We start from the raw sequence: 22,021 nt of genomic DNA, 5'->3' as shown, positions 1-22,021 counted from the left end.
GTGCGCGTGTGTGAGTTGTGTAAAGTATGAGTTGGCATAATCTCTCTTGCCTATCTTGCAAGACGTTTTCAAAGCTGATGATTGCCTTAATATATTGTTTTATTTCCAAATGTGATTTCTAAAAGTTTCTAAATGTTGCAACTACATTCAAACCAGGCAGTTGACGTCCTCAACCGTGTTTCGTTAAATTATTAATGTGAGTGAACATTGGCTAGGCTGTTTTCAACAGAGCGTCATTACATTGCAACATTTCATTGTCGTTTATCATTATCAGGGACAGTGTATTTCTTTTGGAACACGCCATAGTTGCCATAGTTTCCTGGCTCATCAAAGACTGTACAAACTCTGCGTACATCTTTGGTGTACGTACATATTATTTGATTTGTAAATCATATTGATTAGGTTTAGACATTAAGCTGCATCAAACATATGTTGTACAAGTCAGCGCAGCTGCGCACGTGGACGGGATCAATAGTGTCATATGACAGTTCGACCAATGACATCGATGGCAAGATAGTGTCATATTGACAGTTCGACCAATGACATCGATGGCAAGAAGCTAAGGAAGGAATAGGTAGGTAGGTGAGCGAGCTGTTGCTGACGTTTTCTTCGACGTCTTTATTTATACACGTAATGGAAAATGACGTGGTTTGAATTGCATTTAGAGAATTAAACAAAATCAGTTTGCTAAGTAACATTTGAGGGCTGGGCGTCCAATTATGTCTCAAAGACATGGCTAGCATGGCTAACGCCGTTTTCTTTCTCCCTGTCAAAGCTAGCAGGCTCCATCTCTGATGATGGCGTCTGTTGCTAGCTAGCTGACTATGACTTAGTAACTAGCTACCCTCTGAACACATTACACTGCCCAGTGCAGGCTTTCTTTGCCACTGTCTTTGAGACATTCATCGCTTGATTAATGTCGCTCTAGCTGGCAGTGTTCTGTACCAGCCAATAACTCGACTGTCTGGACTCTGGAGGAGAAAATTATTAGCCATCGTGTAGCCTACTCCCCTACCATTTATATAGGTATGTTGTTTATGTGTTTATAGATAGCTGACATCTGCCCTGGCCGTGGCTTCCCCTCTATCTTGACTGTTTGTGGAATGGCTGCAGTTTGGCAGCAGGTGTTGGCAGTGGACGCAAGGTAAGTCTTATTCAATAAACTGGTGCCATGGCATTGCCTGCCTGGTGGCCTCACAGTACTGATACAAATACGTTTACTGATACACATCTTGCATTGATTGCTGTCTAGGGCTAGCCTGGATAAACCAGACTGACCACTGCTGAAACAATGGTGAGTCAGAAGTCAGTCTGGTTAAACCAGGCTTGCCAAGCACCTTGATTGTAATTTAACTGCTGTTTGTATTAGTAAAAAGTGATACTTGAATAATGAATGACTCCATGTTATATTGAGCTTATACAGCAGTCTGCTGTCCAGGCAAAAAAAATCTAAGGAATTGTTTCTCTCACTTCCCCCGATCCCTTTCACAGGTACAATGCATACCGCACGCCTACGTTCCCACAGTTCCGCACGCAATACATCCGGCGGCGCAGCCAGCTACTCAGGGAAAACGCCAAGTGTGGCTTTGAGCCGGGGCTGCGCAGGCATTACCTGAGGCTGCGCAGCCAGCTGCTAGCCCTGCGCTACGGGCCCCTGTCTGAGCAGAGCAGCTTCAGGGCCAGCAGTGTGCGCAGCTCCCGCACCACACTGGACCGCATGGAGGTTAGACTGAGAGCAAGGAGCAGAGGGAAAGAGAGAGACAGACAATAGGCTACTGTCAATACACATTAGGTCAGTTGAGATGGTTGGAGGCAGACAGATGGTGTAACTGACACTAATAAGGATGCGTAGTAGGCACACTAAACTGACCACTTTAGTTGGGAGGAATAGATGGATTTCAAAGAGTTGGTGAGTTCATATAGGCCTACTTTTGTCTCTGGCTAAGATTATTTGTTTTTTATATGGACGGCAAGTTCCTCACACTCACTACTTATAGTTTTCTATCTCCCTATTTCTCCTTCTCTACTTCCCTCTTTCTTGACAGGATTTTGAGGAGGACCCCCGTGCTCAGGGGGCTCGTGGTCACCGTCGATCTGTGAGCAGAGGCTCCTACCAGCTTCAGGCCCAGATGAACAGGGCAGTCTATGATGAGAGGTAACCCCAGCAACCTCTCGCTCAACCCTACTGACCCCATTCATATTTTATTCTCTGCTTTTGAAACACTGCATTGTTTTTTATCTTTATTAGCACAGAATTTCCTTGAGTGATGGTCCGATTTGTAATAAATTATTCTCCCTGATTGGAAATGTGGGTGTGCAGGACCCCAGGTGCCTTGGTGCCAACCTCTGTGGCGGAAGCTAGTCGTGCCATGGCTGGGGACACCACTCTGAGCGAGAACTATGCTTTTGCTGGCATGCACCACATATTCGACCAACATGTGGACTCTGCAGGTGAGTGGAAAGTACAGTATGTGATGGCAAGATCAGTGCAAGGAGTGAGTATTTCTGTGTCTTATTCTCAAATTTTGTTGGGTTCCCTCCTTTCTAGTTCCACGGCTGCAGTTTGCTAATGATGACAAGCACCTCCTAGCCTGCTGCTCATTGGACGGCACCCTGTCCATCATGATCCTGTCCCCGTCCCCGCCCAGTGTGAAGGTCGTCCTGAAGGGTCATGCAGGTCCCGTCACCGACTTTGCTTGGTCCCTTAGCAACGACGTCATCGTGTCAACATCAAAGGATGGAACACTGCGTATTTGGAACACGGAGGATGGGAGGTGTATCCGTGAGGTCAGAGACCCGGAAGCTAGCGAACTGCTTTGCTGCACCTTCCAGCCCATGAATAACAACCTCACAGTGGTGAGTCATAGTAGAAGCTCAGACAAAGTTTCTAACTCATACCCACACAATATCCACACTAGCATATCACTTAGAATACATGGCCAAGGCCAATACATTGCTTTATTCTAAGTGGTATGCTAGCTGTCCCTACAATGACCAAACTCTCTTCCTTATGGCTTTCCTGACCTTTACCAATGCTCACCCTGACTTCTGTTCAGGTAGGGAACAGTAAGCACCTCCTGCAGGTGGTGAACATCTCCACTGGGAAGAAGGTGAAGGGGGGTTCCAGTAAGCTGACGGGACGGGTACTGTCTATGTCCTTTGATGCCCCTGGGAGGATCCTGTGGGCCGGGGACGACAGGGGCAGCGTCTTCTCCTTCCTGTTTGACATGGCCACAGGTATACTGAGGAAAAACATGCCTACTTTTGATTAATTCATAATAATTGTATTAATGAAACCCAAAGTGCTAGGCCACAAGTATGGGACAGACAAGTGTTGTGTGTGTCTGTGTGTAACAACTCTGAATTTCAACTCACAGGGAAGCTGACCAAAGCCAAGCGGCTTGTGGTGAGTGAGGGCAGCCCAATCTGCAGCATATCTGCCCGCTCCTGGATCAGCAGAGAGGCACGAGACCCCTCCCTGCTGATCAATGCCTGTGTCAACAAACTGCTACTCTACAGGTCTGTCAGAGAGAGCCAGAGAGCTACTCGTGCTCCATTAGCTCCACAATGCTTAAAATGCTTATACATATACTGAACAAAAATATATAAATGCCACATGCAACAATTTCAACGACTTTACTGAGTAACAGTTCATATAAGGAAATCAGTCAATTGAAATTATTTAATTAGGTCCCAATCTATAGATTTCACATGAGTGGGCAGGGGCACAGCCATGGATGGGCCTGTGAGTGCATAGTCCCACCCACTGGGGAGTAAGGCCCAGACAATCAGAATGAGTTTTATCCACAAAAGGGCTTTATTACAGACATATATAATCCTCAGTTTCATCAGCAGTCCGGGTAGCTGATCAGACGATCCCGCAGGTGAAAAAGACGGATGTGGAGGTCCTGGGCTGGCATGGTTACACGTGGTTTGAGGTTGTGAGGCTGGTTGGATGTACTGCAAAATTCTCTAAAATGAAGTTGGAGACGCTTATGGTAGAGAAATTAATATTACATTCTCTGGCAACAGCTCTGTTGGACATTACTGCGGTCAGCATGCCAATTGCATGCTCCCTCAACTTGAGACACCTGTGGCTTTGTGTTGTGTGACAAAACTGCACATTTTAGAGTGGCCTTTTATTGTCCCCAGCACAAGGTGCACTTTTGTAATCATGCTGTTTAATTAGCTTGATATGCCACACCTGTGATTATCTTGGCAAAGAAATGCTCACTAACAGGGATTTAAACACATTTCTGCACAAAATTTGAGAGTAATAAGCTTTCTGTGCATATGGAACATTTCTGGGATATTTGATTTCAGTTCATAAAACATGTGACCAACAATTTACATGTTGCGTTTATATTTTTGTTCAGTATAGCTTGATTAACTACTGTGTCGTGCCCTGAAATGTGTGTATGTTATATCATTCATGTACTGTGTGCTGTTGATTGAACAAGGAAAGCATGATCCACTCTGCACATTGCATGCTGAGTTGAGTTTGACTGGTTCTCTGTTCCTCTCGTCTTTATAGAGTGGTGGATAATGAAGGCACTCTGCAGCTTAAGAGGAGCTTCCCCATCAAGCATGGCTCTCAGCCCCTTCACAGCATCTTCTGCCCTCTCATGTCCTTCAGACAGGGTGCCTGTGTTGGTATGAGCCCTTCAGCCTTACTCTGACTTTCACTCTATCTGCTATAAATGGGATAAATGAAAGTGCACCACACTTAAGAACATTGATTGTGTACTGGTTGCCAGTACATCAACTCACTGAAGCCATAGTGTAGTTACTATATGTAACCATCTTCACTCAGTTATAGCAGGTCATAACAATCAGTTATAACCAATGTTCCCTCTAATTTGTTTCGGCACTGAGCAAATTTCAGGTCTGCTGAATTCTGTGCAATTTCCAGCATGCGTTTACTGTGAACATTGAAGCTGTACCCACTTTGTTAGTTTGAACATGTAGGTTACTGTGGCAATTTGATCATAATGTAAACCATCAAAAACAATGGGGAAATGCATCCCATAACATTTTAACATGGAAAGGGCTGTTCTATCATTCAGACTACAGTAGCAGCCAATATGTGGTGTTCAATGTAGGCCTACATTCCATGAGACTTGAAAAAGACATGCAGGGCTTGACAGTAACCTGTTAATCCACTTGTCCTTCAGACAAGGAGCTGACTGAAAATGTTGTTTTCTTTTATGCAAGAAACCACTTTACAAAATAAAATGCATTATTATTCCCATACCATTATTACAGAGAATCAAACAAATAATGCTACCCTCTGCCTATTGGCTACTTAGCTTGTTCAACCCTGTCTCAAAATACAACACTGCCACTTTACCGGACTGGCTTTTCAAAGATGTTTTGTGCTCTCTTGAAGCAATCAATCCACTTTTGCTGACTACAAATGATCTATAACTGGGCTAATAATTCACTAACTAGCAAAGGACATGAACAAAATGTGAACACAGGGCTCCATGCACCTCTTGCTTTGATCTCTAAACAAGTGCATCTACTCATGACCGCTCATGCTATAAACACAGTTCAGTTCAAAGTAAATGGCACAGATCCATATATGGCAATGGTCTATTTGCATATAGGCCTACTGCAGCTCTAGTTGTTTATGCCGTTCAGGCTGAGTAGTGCGTGTCAGTGCAATAGAGTCCTACCCCAATGCATTATTCCTACAATAAAATGTATTGCATGGTTTGTTTTGTTTAGTTATGTTACATTGAAAGTGGCTAATGGATTGTTGTTCGGGACATTTTTGTAAATTATATTTCCATATTTTTAGCTAGGCTATATGATCACTCCGAAAGTAGATCTGCTGTTGTATTACTTGTGAGGCACAGCTGAGTGAGCATACATTTAAATAATTTGCTTTTTATTTTAATTTTACTGGGCTGATGGTGCCTGCATCTGATGGTCTCTCTCAGCGGAGGGAGAGAGCAGCAGACTGAGGGTCCACCTCTCAACATCCCTCCTCTCTCCCTTTCCTCCACTGACATTGACCAAAAAGGCACACCGTCTTCCAGCTGATGGGGAAACTAGAGTCGCACTGCATTATTTCTGCCTCATGCACAAATTCATGTTACTCCATGAACAGAGAAAGTGAAATGTTCCTCGATATTAATAAAGACCCAAGCCGCTAATAATAACGCAAGCCTATAGATACATTTTCCTACTCATTCATTGGAAGATGGGCTCTCGAGTGGCGCAGTGGTCTGAGGTGATACAGACGATTCCAGGCTGTATCACAACCGGCCGTGATTGGGAGTCCGATAGGGAGACGCACAATTGGCCCAGTGTTACTGCTGGACTGCTTGTTGTAGCACTGAGTGGAAATAGGAAGAACGTATAATTTTATGGCTTATGAAAGTGTTGAATACAAACTTCAAAATGAACTCACAAACAAAAACAGCAGTTCTTTGCTGTATTTGTTGACCGTATCTCACTAATCATGGCTTTTAACGTTTTGAAATCTCACAGTATCAACTTTGCTGTAGCTTTCTTTTATGCCTGCTACGTTACTGCAGACATGGTAATCTGAACCATCCGATTGGCCAGCGGTAGGCCTATAGTGCACTTGATTTGCTCTCTGGGCCCACCTGGAAGGCAGAGTTTGTACCTTCAGACACATGACATGGTTCAAAATTCACAACAGTTTGCCTACCCGGCGTGCAGTTTAGAGGGAACTTTGGTTATAACAGATTGGTTTTCACAAGTATTCTCTCTCTCGTCTCTCTTCCCTATTTTTCTCTTCCTTTCCACGCCTTTTCTCCACTCTGTATCCCAGTGACTGGCAGTGAGGATGCCTGTGTCTACTTCTTCGATGTGGAACGCAACACTAAGGCCATAGTCAACAAGCTGCAGGGTCACGGTGGTCCAGTGCTGGATGTCAGCTTCAACTGTGACGAGAGCTTGCTGGCTTCTGCAGACTCCACTGGCATGGTTATCATCTGGAGGCGGGAGCAGAAGTGACCAACCACCAAAAGCTTCCTTCCATGCACTACAAAAAAAGCCATCCAATCACTAGAATGCTAAATACAAGGGGCAGGGAAAGGATATCTGTGTTTTTAAGGCTGGGATTTAGTGGTTACTGTGAGTGTGGTCCCCGCGAATGCAGGAAAATAGTCAACAAAGTGCGATCTAATTGAATCCCTGTCTAGGTTTTCAACGTAAAAGGGAGCACTGCTCCTCACTGAGGGTCCTGAGATGTTTGCATGTGTCAAGAGTAGGACCTGTAATAGCGCTAACTACTTATTGTAAAGCATTAATATAGCAAAATGCAATACAGTAGTATTAAATGACAGCCTTGTTCCTTTAAAGTTGCCCATTTTCCTTCAATCATTCCCATGTTTATTGTTCTACTGTGATGTGCATGGCATTCTATCAAGAACCCATCATATAAATCAGTACTGACATTTTGGAATAACTACTGTGTGTGTATTGGAATAACTACTGTGTGTGTGTGTTTGTGTGTGTGTGTATATATATATTTAACAAAACAAAAAAAACTTGATGGAAACTCAAAGAACACCTTGTGTGTTTGTGAGAATTTGTGTGTTTATGTGCCTGTGGTGTCATTTTAATGTCATGGTTGCAAAGAAATATAATATATTTATGATATGCACATACTGAATAAAGTAGCCACTGTACATCTCACAGAGTTGAGTGTTAGTGTTACAATAGAGCTAGCCAGCTTGTAGTTAAAAAAAAGGAAATGAGTTACCTCTGGATCATGCAACCATTACACAGGGGGAAAGAATAGGGTTTTGGGAAGAACGCCGAAAATAAGGTGTGAGGTTAAGACAGGTTTAGGAGGTCTTACACGTTTTGTTCTATTAGATATCAGTTAACCTGACCATTATGAAGCCTTTGTGCTTTTTCTGATTACATAAATGCTTCAAAATTCACACAAAAAAAAAGACGTTCGCTGATTAAGATGATCTCATGGAACAATACGTTAAAGCGCTCTACGCCTATTTTTACCATAGACCTTATTTTCCTCGTTTATCCTAAAACCCTACAAAAACTACATTTTCCTATAGGCTTTGTCCAAAGAACCATGGCAGAGTTAGTGCCTACAAAAAAGACGCCATTACTATTGCTCTTTCGCAAAGTGTAAATGTTTATGTTTTTCCACACGTGCGCTAGAAGTCTATTGGTCATTTGGGCTGCCTGTCATTCTATAATCGGATCCAACCATTGGCTAGCTAGACTTCCTGGGATTTTGGCGGTGGAGTAAACATGGCGGAAGATTTAAAAGGTAATTCTAGGGAAAATGTTGGATTTTGCTTACTTTCCTTCCGTAACAATAGCAGTTATACGACAATCACGCTTTTAAAAAATACCATATAACGCGGAGTTGATTAGCGAAATGACGATGCACCACAGTTTGAGATATTTGTCGAATTTAGCCAGCTACTGTGGCTATTTCGCAATCAATGGTCGTAGCTATGCCATGCTGATTGTTTGATTTTCATTGATAAACAATAGTGACTATATCTACTATCACATTTTAAATAGTTAGCAACCTTGCTACTTAATTTAACGTTATGCACATACATAATGTTGAACATGTTGATAACTAAATGGAGGTATGATAGTTGTTGATCGAAGTGACCACAGTTGTGTTCTTTGTGTAACATTAGCTAACGTTAATTAACTGGCTTGTCACTCACTGCAGGGTGCCAAGTTGTATGTAAAGTGACAACGAGCCAGTTGCAGACACTCTGTCGTCATGAAGGGATTGTGTGCTTGGATCTGGGGGTCAACAGGAAACAAATGCACAACTTCGAAGTGGAGTACCTGTGTGACTACAAGAGGACACTTGTTCCTGGTAGGAAGACAGCCAATGCCACAGGAGTACCAAAGGTTAGAACAAGTTCTAGCTAAACTTTGGATTGATTTTGGTAGCTAGATATTCAATTGATCCAGCTTGCAGTGCTATACTCTGACAGACATCACAGGCAACATGAACTTGTTCTTTTCAGTTCTTAACTGATGTGGTGCTGTCACTGAAAGCATCCATCTGTACTTGAGAGAGAGAGAGAACTGCTCCCCTGCTCCAACCTCCAACCTGTATGTGTATGTGTGTCTTTCGGAGGGGTTGGGATAAAGCCGGAAGTCACATTTCTGTTGGCCTTGTGTACAATTGGACATCTAAAGTGATCTTTGTCTACCTTGTCATAGGGGCGCCAGAGTTCAGTATGACTCCTTTCAACTGCTGTTTTTCTTCCTAGGAGCGAGAGTTCTACTTGGTTAAATGGAAGGGTTACCCAGATCACATGAACACCTGGGAGCCGAGGAAAAACCTGCGGTGTGTGGAGCTTCTACGTCAGTTCTGGGACGATGTCTTCCTGGAGCTGCAGAGACAGAAAAAGACTGTAGTCCCCAACCGGTTTGAAACAGAGCTGTCCTCTTACCTGGAGCAGAGGGCCAGGCATAGGCAGAGTCTGCAGAGGTGGGAGGATCAGATCAACAGTGTTGGAGGCCTCACCAAACGCATCCTGGTCCGCAACCGTGTGGACCTGGAGGGCCCTCCGAATAACTTCACCTACATCAACAACTACAAGGTGTGCAAGGCATTGTATATCACCAGTACTTTGTATCAATGACATGTTTCAACTGTAGTGATGTTGCCCTCTTTATGCCTGCGGTATTATGCATCAGCAATAGAGTACAAATATAAAAATAAACACTACCGGTCAAAGGTTTTAGAACACCTACTCATTCAAGGGTTTTCATTTATTTTTTACTATTTTCTACATTGTAGAATAATAGTGAGGACATCAAAACTATGCAATAACACATATGGAATCATGTAGTAACCAAAATAGTGTTTATTTGAGATTCTTTAAATAGCCCAAATCACATTTTATTTGTCACATACACATGGTTAGCAGATGTTAATGCGAGTGTAGCGAAATGCTTGTGCTTCTAGTTCCGACAATGCAGTAATAACCAACAAGTCATCTAACTAACAATTCCAAAACTACTGTCTTATACACACAAGTGTAAGGGGATAAAGAATATGTACATGAATGAGTGATGGTACAGAGCGGCATAGGCAAGATACAGTAGATGGTATCGAGTACAGTATATACATATGAGATGAGTATGTAAACAAAGTGGCATAGTTAAAGTGGCTAGTGATACATGTATTACATAAAGATGCAGTAGATGATATAGAGTACAGTATATACGTATACATATGAGATGAATAATGTAGGGTATGTAAACATTATATTAGGTAGCCCCCCTTTGCCTTGATGACAGCTTTGCACACTCTTGGCATTCTCTTAACCAGCTTCATGAGGTAGTCACGTGGAATGGATTTTAATTAACAGGTGTGCTTTCTTAAAAGTTCATTTGTGGATTTTCTTTCCTTCTTAATGCGTTTGAGCCAATCAGCTGTGTTGTGACAAGGTAGGGGGTGTATACAGAAGATAGCCCTATTTGGTTAAAGACCAAGTCCATATTATGACAAGAACAGCTCAAATAAGCAAAGAGAAACGACAGTCCATCATTACTTTAAGACATGAATGTCAGTCAATCCGGAAAATGTCAAGAACTTTGAAAGTTTCATGTGCAGTTGCAAAAACCATCAAGCACTGATGAAACTGGCTCTCATGAGGATCACCACAGGAATGGAAGACCCAGAGTTACCTCTGCTGCAGAGGATAAATTCATTAGTTACCAGCCTCTGAAATTGCAGTCCAAATAAATGCTTCACAGATTTCAAGTAACAGACACATCCAACATCAACTGTTCAGAGGAGACTGTGTGAATCAGGCCTTCATGGTCAAATTGCTGCAAAGAAACCACCACTACTAAAGGACACCAATAATAAAAAGACTTGCTCGGGCCAACAAGCATGACCAATGGACATTAGACTGGTGGAAATGTTGTTCTTTGGTCTGGAGTCCAAATTTGAGATTTTTGGTTCCAACTGCCATGTCTTTGTGAGACGCGGTATGGGTGAACGGATGATCTCCGCATGTGTAGTTCCCACCATGAAGCATGGAGGAGAAGGTGTGATTGTGTGGGGGTGCTTTGCTGGTGACACTGTCTGATTTATTTAGAATTCAAGGCACTCTTAACCAGCATGACTACCACAGCGTTCTGCAGTGATACTCAATCCCATCTGGTTTGCACCTAGTCCCACTATCGTTTCTTTTTCAACAGGACAATGACGCAACACACCGCCGGGCTATGTAAGGGCTATTTGACCAAGAAGGAAAGTGATGGCATGCTGTATCAGACGACCTGGCTTCCACAATCCCCCGTCCTGAACCAAATTGAGATGGTTTGGGATTAGTTGGACCGTAGAGTGCAGGAAATTCAGCCAACAAGCATATGTGGGAACTCCTTCAAGACTTTTGGAAATGCATTCCAGGTGAAGCTTGTTGAGAGAATGCCAAGAGTGTGCAAAGCTGTCACCAAGGCAAAGGATGGCTATTTGAAGAATCTAAAATAAATGTAGATTTTTTACACTATGGTTAATACATGATTCCATATGGGTTATTTTATAGTTTAAATATCTTCACTATTATTCTATAATGTAGAAAAAAGTTTTAAATAAAGATCACCTACTCATTCAAGGGTTTTTCTAAAACTTTTGCCCGGTAGTGTATATAGAAATCAAAGCTTTTTTCCTAGGTGGGTGAAGGCATTTCGATGACAACGATGGCAGTGGGGTGTGAGTGCACCAACTGTTTGGAGAACCCTGTGGGTGGTTGCTGCCCAGGAGTATCGGGACATGGCTTTGCCTACAACGAATGTGGGCAGGTGAAGGTTAAGCCTGGGGAGCCCATCTATGAGTGCAACAATATGTGTCGCTGTGGACCAGACTGCCCCAACAGAGTGGTACAGAGAGGGATCCAGCATACCCTCTGCATCTTCAAAACAGACAACGGGCGGGGGTGGGGAGTACGGACCTCTGAGCGTATCAGAAGGCATTCCTTTGTCATGGAGTATGTTGGAGAGGTAAAAAAGACAACTTTGATTATAGAGACCACATATTTGGTGCTCGGTTTCTATTATCAGTAACATTTGACAAGCAAACATCAACATAATAACTCGTGGATTTCATCTCATTCAGGACTTGGTGTATCCTGGCTGTGTTATAGTGCAGGGTGGTTCTCTCTTGTGATTGGCTGTGCTGTGTTCCATCCAGATTATCACTACAGAGGAGGCAGAGAGGCGGGGTCAGGTCTATGACAGACAGGGAGCAACGTACCTGTTTGACCTGGACTATGTGGAGGATGAGTACACCATTGATGCTGCTCACTATGGAAATGTATCCCACTTCGTCAACCACAGTGTGAGTAGTTCAAGTTCCATTTATTGCCGTTTGTAGGCACAAGTACATAGGCTAGATTGGAATTTCTCTGTGATAAGGCTATGTTTGAGTGTCCTAAAATAAAAAATAAATCATCTTCACCTTTCCTACCTCTATCCCACAGTGCAACCCTAACCTGCAGGTGTATAACGTATTCATAGACAACCTGGATGAGCGACTGCCACGTCTGGCTTTCTTCTCAAACCGTGGTATCAGCGCTGGGGAAGAGCTCACCTTCGACTACAATATGCAGAGTAGGTTTCATCTGATATATCATATCTCCACAGATCCTAAGATCACTGAAATTAAAGATATGGAAATACAGTGAAGAACTGCATTTTTAAGAGGATACAAAATGGAGTAGGAATTCGAAAGGACTCAGGGTAAGACTAAGGACCACCCTTTTAGGTCATAGAGCAACCTGTTTCAAGATAACACAATCTATAATTTGGTCTGTCTTCTGTTCTCTTTCTAGTTGATCCAATAGATGTGGAGAGTACAAAGATGGACTCCAATTTCAGCATGACTATTTCACCCAAAAAGGCTTCTCTCGTGACTGGATCACCCAAGAAGGTTCACATGACTGGATCACCCAAAAAGGATCCTCTCATGATTGGATCACCCAAAAAGGATCCTCTCATGATTGGATCACCCAAAAAGGATCCTCTCATGATTGGATCACCCCAAAAGGATCCTCTCATGATTGGATCACCCAGAAAGGATCCTCTCATGATTGGATCACCCAGAAAGGATCCTCTCATGATTGGATCACCCAGAAAGGATCCTCTCATGATTGGATCACCCAGAAAGGATCCTCTCATGGCTGGATCACCCAAAAAGCGAGCGCGCATGGAGTGCAAGTGTGGGACAGACAATTGCAGGGGGTACTTGTTTTAGGGTTGCAGCAAGGACACATTTATACATTTGACTTTTCCAGGATTGTCATCATGAAAATTCAACTTTATTTCTGGCATTTTAAATGTATACTATGATGTCTGTGAATATTTTGCCCTATTTGATCATAAACTATTCATTAGTGTTTGGGGCATCTTTTATTTCTTTCTTACATGTTTTTTAAAAAAGTTATTTGGTTTTAGTATACAACACTCAAATCCAATTTGTTTGCTATCCGATCTCATTGAATGTACACTACCTTTCAAAAGTTTGGGGTCACTTAGAAATGTTCTTGTTTTTGAAAGAAAAACACTTTTTGTCCATTAAATAACATCAAATTGATCTGAAATACAGTGTAGAGATTGTTAATGTTAAATTACTATTGTAGCTGGAAACGGCAGATTTAAAAAATAAATAAAAAAATCTACAGCGGTTATCAGCAACCATCACGCCTGTATTCCAATGACACGTTGTGTTCGCTAATCCAAGTTTATAATTTAAAAGGCTAATTGATCATTAGAAAACCCTTTCTCAATTATGTTAGCATAACTGAAAGCGGTTGGGCTGATTAAAGAAGCCATAAAACTGGCCTCCTTTAGACTAGTTGAGTATCTGGAGCATCAGCATTTGTGGGTTCGATTACAGGCTCAAAATGGCCAGAAACAAAGGACTTTTTTCTGAAACTCGTCAGTTCATTCTTGTGCTGAGAAATTAAGGCTATTCCATGCGAGAAATTGCCAAGAAACTGAAGCTCTCGTACAGCGCTGTGTACTACTCCCTTCACAGAACAGCGCAAACGGACTCTAACCAGAATAGAAGTAGGAGGCCCCGGTGCACAACTGAGCAAGAAGACAAGAACATTAGTGTCTAGTTTGAGAAACAGATGCCTCACAAGTCCTCAACTGGCAGCTTCATCAAATAGTACCTGCAAAACACTGGTCTCAACGTCAACAGTGAAGAGGCTACTCTGAGATGCTGGCCTTCTAGGCAGAGTTGCAAACAAAAATACATATCTCAGACTGGCCAATAAGAAGAAAAAATTAAGATGGTCAAAAGAACACAGACACTGGACAGAGGAACTCTGTACTGTGAAGTGAGTCGTACACAGTGTTATACGAGATCTTAAGTTTCTTGGCAATTTCTAGCATGGAATAGCCTTAATTTTTCAGAACAAGAATAGACGAGTTTCAGAAGAAAGGTCATTGTTTCTGGCCATTTTGAGCCTGTAATTGAACCCACAAATGCTGATGCTCCAGATACTCTACTAGCCTAAAGAAGGCCAGTTTTATTGCTTCTTTAATCAGGACAACCGTTTTCAGCTGTGCTAACATAATTGAGAAAGGGTTTTCTAATGATCAATTAGTCTTTCAAAATGATAACTTGGGTTAGCTAACACAACGTGTCATTGGAATACAGGAGTGATGGTTGCTGATAATGGGCCTGTGTACGCCTATGTAGATATTCCATTAAAAAATCAGCCGTTTCCAGCTACAATAGTCATTTACAACATTAACAATGTCTACACTGTACTTCTGATCCATTTGATGTTATTTTAATGGACAAAATGTGCATTTCTTTCAAAAACAAGGATATTTCTAAGTGACCCCAAACTTTTGAACGGTAGTGTGTATATAGCAATGCATACATGCTGAATAACTACTCTTCCTTTTCATGTAATCATGTGTTGTACAACACTGACGTGTGAAAGTTAAAAAGGTGTGTTCTACGGCTTCTTAGGAACAGGAGCCATTGATAGAGTTTAGAAAGTGCTTTATGACTGGGTTGCAATAGGCTGGCAAGGCATCAATTATACGCTGTAGGCCTGTCACTCACTGTTTGAGGCCTCCTTCATTGGTGGATGGAGCTACCGCCCCTCATTGAGGTTGCAATATGTTACAAAGGCCACATTCCAATTGTCGGAACTCTTCCCAGTGTGCGTTCCAGTCATGTAATTTGACCAGACATTCCATAAAGGATGTCATTCAGTTGCCAAAGCTACACTGTATATTGAGCATGCTACTCATCTTGGTCCAGATCTTTCTGTAAATAAATTTTTATTTTTAAGAGTAAAACTAGCTAAATTAATATTTTATTATACCCACTGAATGTTGAGCTCAAGTTGTTTTTCTTTCTTTAATTGCTAAGGATATGGGTCCTATTGAAACTTGAAGTCAGCACTCAGAAGCCAGATCAAAATGCATCAAAAGTAGACTTTATTGGTGAGTGGAAAAACAACTGCCACTTCAAATGCTCTACAAGAGAATATATTACAAAAGAATGCCAGGCCCCTAATCTTCAACCCCAGTTCACTTCTCAGTTTTAGTTTTTTTTTGCCTAAAATGACATACCCAAATCTAACTGCCTGTAGCTCAGGACCTGAAGCAAGGATATGCATATTCTTGATACTTTTTGAAAGGAAACACTTTGATGTTTGTGGAAATGTGAAATTAACGTAGGAGACTATAACACATTAGATCTGGTAAAAGATAATACAAAGAAAAAAACATGCTTTTTTTGTATTTTGTTTGTACCATCACTTTTGAAATGCAAGAGAAAGACCTTAATGTATTATTCCAGCTGCAATTTAGATTTTGGCCACTGGATGGCAGCAGTGTGCGCGCGCAAAGTTTTAGACTAATCCAATGAACCATTGCATTTATTTTCAAACTTTTGTATCAAGACTGCCCAAATGTGCCTAATTGGTTTATTAATACATTTTCAAGTTCATAACTTTGCTCTCTCCTCAAACAATAGCATAGTATTATTTCACTGTAATAGCTACTGTAAATTACACAGTGCCGTTAGATTAACAAGAATTTAAGCTTTCTGCCAATATCAGATATGTCTATGTCCTGGGAAATAATCTTGTTACTTACAACCCTATGGTAATTGCATTAGCCTACGTTAGCTCAACCGTCCCGTGGGGGACCCGCCGATCCTGTAGAGGTTTCAAGTCAGAAATAATTAACACTGAATTTCAAACATTCCCTGATGGTAAAATAAACTACCAAATCAAATGGATCTTGTTCCAATACACATGAGATTCTTTCCAGTCTAGACTGCAGTTGATCATAACCTACACTGAGTGTACAAAACATATCATGGAAAGAGCAGGTTTTCCTAGACTGACCGGTTGAATACATGTGAAAGCAATGATCCCTTATTGATATCACTTGTTAAATCCTTTTCAATCAAGGTAGATGAAGTGGAGGAGACAGGTTAAAGAAGGATTTTTAAGCCTTGAGACAATTGAGACCTCAATTGTGTATGTGCCATTGAGGGGTATGGTAGTAAAAAAAAAAAAGATTGAAGTGCCTTTTGAACGGGGTATGGTAGTAAGTGTGTGTCAAGAACTGCAACGCTGCTGTTTTTTTTTTAATGGTCAACAGATTCCCATGTGTATCAAGAATGGGCCACCACCCAAAGGACATCCAGCCAACTTGACACAACTGTGGAAGGCATTGGAGTCAACATTGGCCAGCATACCGGTGGAACACTTTCGACACCTTGTAGAGTCCATGCCCTGAAGAATTGAAGCTGTTCTGAGGGTAACATGGGGGAGTGCAACTCAAAAGTTTTGTACACAGTATATCCTGCTATTTATGGTGACGTTGCAATCCCCTCTATTGAACTAAAGAAAATCAGTTTTAACATGTTAATGAGATAATCTACTGAGAATGTTCATTACTAGTATTACTACAAACCTGCTTCTCATACTGCATGTCTCCACACACACATCATCTGCACATTACAAATGAAACAAAGTCGTAATACATTTGCAAAAATAGTAGCGTCTGATAAACATTCTCTTTACAAAAAAAGGTCAGATAGGCATTTCTGTATGATACAAACAAAGCACCCCAATCCCACCCCATCACACGATATAGTAGTGCATCATGTGATGGTGAACACAAACAGCTCATGGCGGTGCAGCTGTTGGTGTTGTCTAGTCCTGCTGTAGGTGGGCAGGTGGGCCCTCAGCACTTTCCTCAAGTCCTCATTGAGCAGGAGGCAGAAGATAGGGTTGACTCCTGCTTGGGCGAAGCTCATCCACACTGTGATGGAGAGGTACCTGTGAGGGATGGAGCAGGACTTGACAAACACCCTCCAGAAACAGGCCACTATGTAGGGAGCCCAGAGCACCAGGAAGAGCAGGGTGATGATGTAGAACATCCTGCCTAGCCTCCTCTCAGATCTGACCTCCTCCATGCCCAGCAGGCGCTGCTGCTGCTGGCTGTGCAAAGTCTGCCTGATGCCCAGCAGGGTGGGGGGCATTGGGCCTCGGCCAAAGCCTGCGATCCAGTTGGCTGCTGCCTGACCTGTGGCACCCGGGCCGTGGAAGGTCCAGTTCTGGCTGATGGCTGGCATTAGCTGGACAGGCTTCATCTTGCGGTGCTTGTATTCAAACAGCAGGAGTTTGGTGTAGAAACCGTGAGTGGCCAGGACCACGACGGCCAGCATGAGCATGAAGCCCAGAGTGTCATTGGTCTTAAGGTAGCGATGCTCGAAAATGCACTGGTCCTCGTCTTGAATGAACTTGTACGTCCCCACGTCAAAGACAGGCGGAGACGCCATGGCAATGGCTAAAGTCCAGACCATACAGATGATGGCAGCGCAGGTCCAGACCGTCATGCGTTTGGCGTAGAAGCGGTGGTGGGCGATGGCCAGGTAGCGGGTCACAGCCACACAGAACAGCATGAAGGCAGCGTGAAAACAGAAGAGCACAGCTAGGAAGGCCACCAGCTTACAGCTGAAGGCACTGTAGGTCCATGCTGAGCTGTTGTGGACAGACACCAGGACGAAGGGGAAGCAAGCAGCAGAACGGATGACATCAGCTAGGCAAAGGTCCAGCAGGAAGAAATAGGGGGCCTTGTGAAGGGCCCGGTCTCGGAGGACCAGCAGAGACACCAGCAGGTTGCCTGCTAGGCTGACACAGAGGATCAAGCCCAGGAACACCAACTTGACATAGGTGGACACGGCCGCAGCTGAGATTCCTTCACTGCTGGTGCTGCTAATACTACTGGCCCTCTGTGAGGCCAACACTGCCAGCAGGCTCCCTGGGCCATCTATGCCAAAGATCTGGGTCTGGTTAGACATGCCTTCAACTCTATGATCCTAGGGGTAAGGTGCTAGGGTGATTCTACCCCCTCTCTCTCGGACCGACGCCACTCTTCCGCCTATGGCACGGCAGCCCTCCTATCGTCCGTCCTGGGGTTTTCTTCCTTTGTCCCGCCTCTTACAGGGATATGTGAGGATCCATTCTACATAACAGGCTCATTTGTCTCCATTACATTTAGCACCTGTGAACAAAGAAACAGAAGACAGTGCATTGACACTAACTCCAGGAGAACATAACTAACATATTTAAACATTTACCAGAGAGCAATCATCTGTAAAGCAGGCAGCCTTGGCTCATACCTTTGTCAGACCGATTCAGATCCATAAAAACAACAAGCAAAACTAAAACATGGCTTCCAGAAACGTGTGTTGGGCAACAGTGATGATATCTCCACCTTCCTGTCTTTCTATTGCTGGGATCAAATCAGCAGTTCTCCAGCATGCCCGCTCCTTGGCGCTCTCAATAATCACCTTGCCTGTTGCTAAGATACAACAGCTCACATACTTTGTTCAGGAGTGTAGGTGTTTGAGTGCATGCATGGGGGTGTATAGGGGATGGAGCAGAGGACAATCAATCAGGTACAATAAGACAGACTGCAATAGAGCAACTAATTCACATTCTAAATGTGAAAATAGTGTTTGTGCCAAAAAAGGGTACTTAAAATTGATTGTATGTGATTAAAAAGACACTGTAAAATGGAAATAAAGTTACCATTTGAGCCTACAGCTGAACAAAGGAGTTGGGAAGCAGATGTGGGTCTATGAGTATATCTGAGAGTGATTGATTAACCTGTTGACTTCATAGAATATAAACGATTCCCTAATATTTGAATACATAGGCCATGAACAATGTAGGACTAAACGTAATACCAATATAGCAAGGAAATGTTTACATTGCATGCAGGGCATTGAAGAGGAAACTAGATTATTTTCTGCACATTAGAATACCATAACCCAAACATGTTGTAACTTAATTGTAGAAGCCGCAGGTACAATAAAGAAATCTAACTAACTGACCTTCGGGAATTCATTGTTGTGTCCAGCACTCAAACATTTATCACCATGGACAGCGCCACACCAGCGCGAACTAAAACAAAGGACTGATCGCAGATTTATCAGCACCACTGCCACTGAACAGCGCCGCGCCCAGGCAACTCATATAACGATACGGACGCACCTGTTGTTGGATCTGGGTCTGCAGGGAGGCCTAAATAAATGGAAGATTATTGCAATACTGCTTTCATCCCAAATAAGACTGGATTTATGCAATCTTAATCACAGGCCTTGCTACTAATGACTAGCTTTGATTAGAAACATATTTCTACATTAACTCAAATCACTTAAACAATGCGTTGACTTTTTATATGTTTTAAGTAATGCCCTGTGAGCATCCAGCATGAGAAAGAGATATAAACAGGTGGATCATCATGTTCCATTTGGTAATTTGATTCATATACAGAAATAACTTACCTTCGATTTCTGGGATTTGTAAAGATGCGGGAAACCTCAGTCAGAGAGGCGGCACTGACACTGATATTAACACATTCTTCAGTCAATATTGAAACGACCACACTCAAGATAGGCTATGTCTGTCCTCTGAGCGATGATACGATTCGGCCACAGGTAGCCTAATGTTCACTGAGCCTCTTAAACATAAGTTTCACACAGACAAAGGTTGTGTCCAATTTTCGTGTCCATCATTTCATGTAATTTGTACGATCTTCGGATGTATTGTCACGTCGAGGTAAATATAGAGTCTAAAGACAATTTAGGAGAGGTTACAGCACGTAGGCGGCTAGCTTCTATGTAGCCTGCAATACAACCTATCTTCCTCTATATCGTCAGATCTAAGATTTTCATAGCGGTGAAATATCGAGTTTCCATTGAAGAACGTCTTGACGCTCCTTGTTTATGCATTTCCATCCATCCGTCTTCAAAATAACCTCGATGAATCTCTATTTTCATTATTTAGAAGTGAACGCTGTGCATTTATTAACCCCGTCATTTGTAGCCAGTCTGTTTTTTTTGTCAGGTGAAGGTCCACATTGCATTTGTCTGCCTAATTCTAGCGGACCTCATTTGATTTGGCATATTGAAAATTATAATTATTGGAATTCTTATCGCATTACGGTCAAACTAAAAAAGGTTGAGTATTTAAATGAATGATTTTAAAGTAATCCCAATGAATTAAATGGCTGCTTGTGTGGATGCTGCTCGCCTATTCGCGGAGTTCGTCGGTTCTATTCGTAGGGGAGAGAGAGCGTCAGAGAGAGAGAGAGAGACTGAGAGCGTCAGGGTCATAACTAAATCTATGAAATGTAAATGTATTACAAACAAAAAACAGCAATACATTATTTTCATAAGAATTCAGACCTTTTGCTATGAGGCTCGAAATTTAGCTTTTTAGACATTTTTGCAAATGTATTAAAAGTACAAAACATGAATACCTTATTTACACAAGTATTCAGACCCTCTGCTACGAGACTTGAAATTGAGCTCAGGTTCATCCTGTTCCCATTGATCATCCTTGAGATGTTTCTACAACGTGATTGGAGTCCACCTGTGGTAAATTAAATTGATTGGACATGATTTGGAAAGGCTTACACCTGTCTAAATAAGGTCCCACAGTGACAGTGCATGTTAGAGCAAAAACCAAGTCATGATGTCGAAGGAATTGTCTGTAGAGCTCAGAGACAGGATTGAGTTGAGGCACAGATCTGGGGAAGGCTACCAAAACATTTCTGCAGCCCGGCAAACTGAAAAATCGGGGGAGAAAGGCCTTGGTCAGGGAGGGGACCAAGAACCCGTTGGTCACTCTGACAGAGCTCTAGAGTTCCTCTGTGGAGATGGGAGAACCTTCCAGAAGGACAACCATCTCTGCAGCACTCCACCAATTAGGCATTCATGGTAGAGTGACAAGACGGAAGCCACTTTTGGAGTTTGCCAAAAGACACCTAAAGAATCTCAGACTATGAGAAACAAGATTGTCTGGTCTGATGAAACCAAGATTGAACTCTTTGGCCTGAATGCCAAGCGTCACGTCTGGAGGAAACCTGGCACCATCCCTACGGTGAAGCATAGGTGGCAGCATCATGCTGTGGGGATGTTTTTCAGCGGCTGGGACTGGGAGACTGGTCAGGATCGAGGCAAAGATGAATGGAGCAAATTACAGAGAGATTATTGATGAAAACCTGCTCCAGACCGCTTCAGGACCTCAGGCTGGGCCGAAGGTTCACCTTCCAACAGGACAACGACCCCAAGCACACAGCCAAGACAGTGCAGGAGTGGCTTCAGTATAAGTCTCTGAATGTCCTTGAGTAGCCCAGCCAGAGCCCGGACTTGAACCTGATTGAACATCTCTGGAGAGATCTGAAAATAGCTGTGCAGCAACACTCCCCATCCAACCTGGGGAGGTTGAGAGGATCTGCAGAGAAGAATGGGAGAAACTCCCCAAATACAGGTGTGCCAAGCTTGTGGCATCATACGCAAGAAGACTACCTGGCTGTATTCGCTGCCAAAGGTGCTTCAACAAAGTACTGAGTAAAGGGTCTGAATACTTATGTAAATATGATATTTCAGTTTTTGATATTTTATAAATGTGCAAACAAAAAAAAAAAGTTTTTTCTTTGTCATTATGGGTATTGTGTGGAGATT

General features: G+C 42.7%; 3 protein-coding genes across 14 annotated transcripts; 2 read left to right on the top strand and 1 right to left on the bottom strand.

The window, feature by feature from the left end:
- The first annotated feature begins 482 nt into the window (after nucleotides 1-482).
- On the top strand, nucleotides 483-7,674 carry LOC110532481 (WD repeat-containing protein 13). 5 transcript variants are annotated; one of them, XM_021616428.2, is made up of 10 exons: nucleotides 483-574; nucleotides 1,050-1,144; nucleotides 1,492-1,723; nucleotides 2,046-2,155; nucleotides 2,321-2,451; nucleotides 2,549-2,856; nucleotides 3,057-3,237; nucleotides 3,378-3,519; nucleotides 4,535-4,653; nucleotides 6,806-7,674. In XM_021616428.2, the coding sequence occupies exons 2-10, from the start codon at nucleotides 1,104-1,106 to the stop codon at nucleotides 6,988-6,990; spliced, it is 1,449 nt and encodes a 482-aa protein (XP_021472103.1). In that variant the 5' UTR covers nucleotides 483-574; nucleotides 1,050-1,103; the 3' UTR covers nucleotides 6,991-7,674. The 5 variants fall into 5 exon arrangements, with proteins under 5 accessions (XP_021472103.1, XP_021472106.1, XP_036844391.1 ...); XM_021616431.2 differs by having other exon boundaries at nucleotides 555-578; XM_036988496.1 differs by lacking the exon at nucleotides 483-574 and adding an exon at nucleotides 1,253-1,294 and having other exon boundaries at nucleotides 589-1,144; nucleotides 1,492-1,909.
- A 127-nt stretch (nucleotides 7,675-7,801) lies between these two features.
- Nucleotides 7,802-13,685, top strand: LOC110532480 (histone-lysine N-methyltransferase SUV39H1-like). Of its 7 annotated transcripts, none has more exons than XM_036988491.1 (7): nucleotides 7,802-8,278; nucleotides 8,699-8,851; nucleotides 9,255-9,587; nucleotides 11,674-12,000; nucleotides 12,191-12,337; nucleotides 12,480-12,609; nucleotides 12,831-13,685. In XM_036988491.1, the coding sequence occupies exons 2-7, from the start codon at nucleotides 8,753-8,755 to the stop codon at nucleotides 13,250-13,252; spliced, it is 1,458 nt and encodes a 485-aa protein (XP_036844386.1). In that variant the 5' UTR covers nucleotides 7,802-8,278; nucleotides 8,699-8,752; the 3' UTR covers nucleotides 13,253-13,685. The 7 variants fall into 7 exon arrangements, with proteins under 7 accessions (XP_036844386.1, XP_021472101.2, XP_036844390.1 ...); XM_021616426.2 differs by having other exon boundaries at nucleotides 8,699-8,886; XM_036988492.1 differs by lacking the exon at nucleotides 7,802-8,278 and adding an exon at nucleotides 8,306-8,609.
- A 2,970-nt stretch (nucleotides 13,686-16,655) lies between these two features.
- Nucleotides 16,656-20,590, bottom strand: LOC110532478 (probable G-protein coupled receptor 173). 2 transcript variants are annotated; one of them, XM_021616425.2, is made up of 2 exons: nucleotides 19,838-20,590; nucleotides 16,656-19,574 (listed from the first exon to the last, which is right to left on the bottom strand). In XM_021616425.2, exon 2 carries the CDS (start codon nucleotides 18,344-18,346, stop codon nucleotides 17,144-17,146), a length of 1,203 nt encoding a protein of 400 aa, XP_021472100.1. In that variant the 5' UTR covers nucleotides 18,347-19,574; nucleotides 19,838-20,590; the 3' UTR covers nucleotides 16,656-17,143. The 2 variants fall into 2 exon arrangements, with proteins under 2 accessions (XP_021472100.1, XP_021472099.1); XM_021616424.2 differs by having other exon boundaries at nucleotides 16,656-18,549.
- Between the last annotated feature and the right edge of the window lie 1,431 nt (nucleotides 20,591-22,021).

The sequence above is a fragment of the Oncorhynchus mykiss genome, chromosome 9 (assembly GCF_013265735.2).
Source record: "Oncorhynchus mykiss isolate Arlee chromosome 9, USDA_OmykA_1.1, whole genome shotgun sequence".
Classification (NCBI taxonomy): domain Eukaryota; kingdom Metazoa; phylum Chordata; class Actinopteri; order Salmoniformes; family Salmonidae; genus Oncorhynchus; species Oncorhynchus mykiss.
Note: the sequence above shows the minus strand (reverse complement) of the source record. Positions and strands in the feature narration are given on the sequence as shown.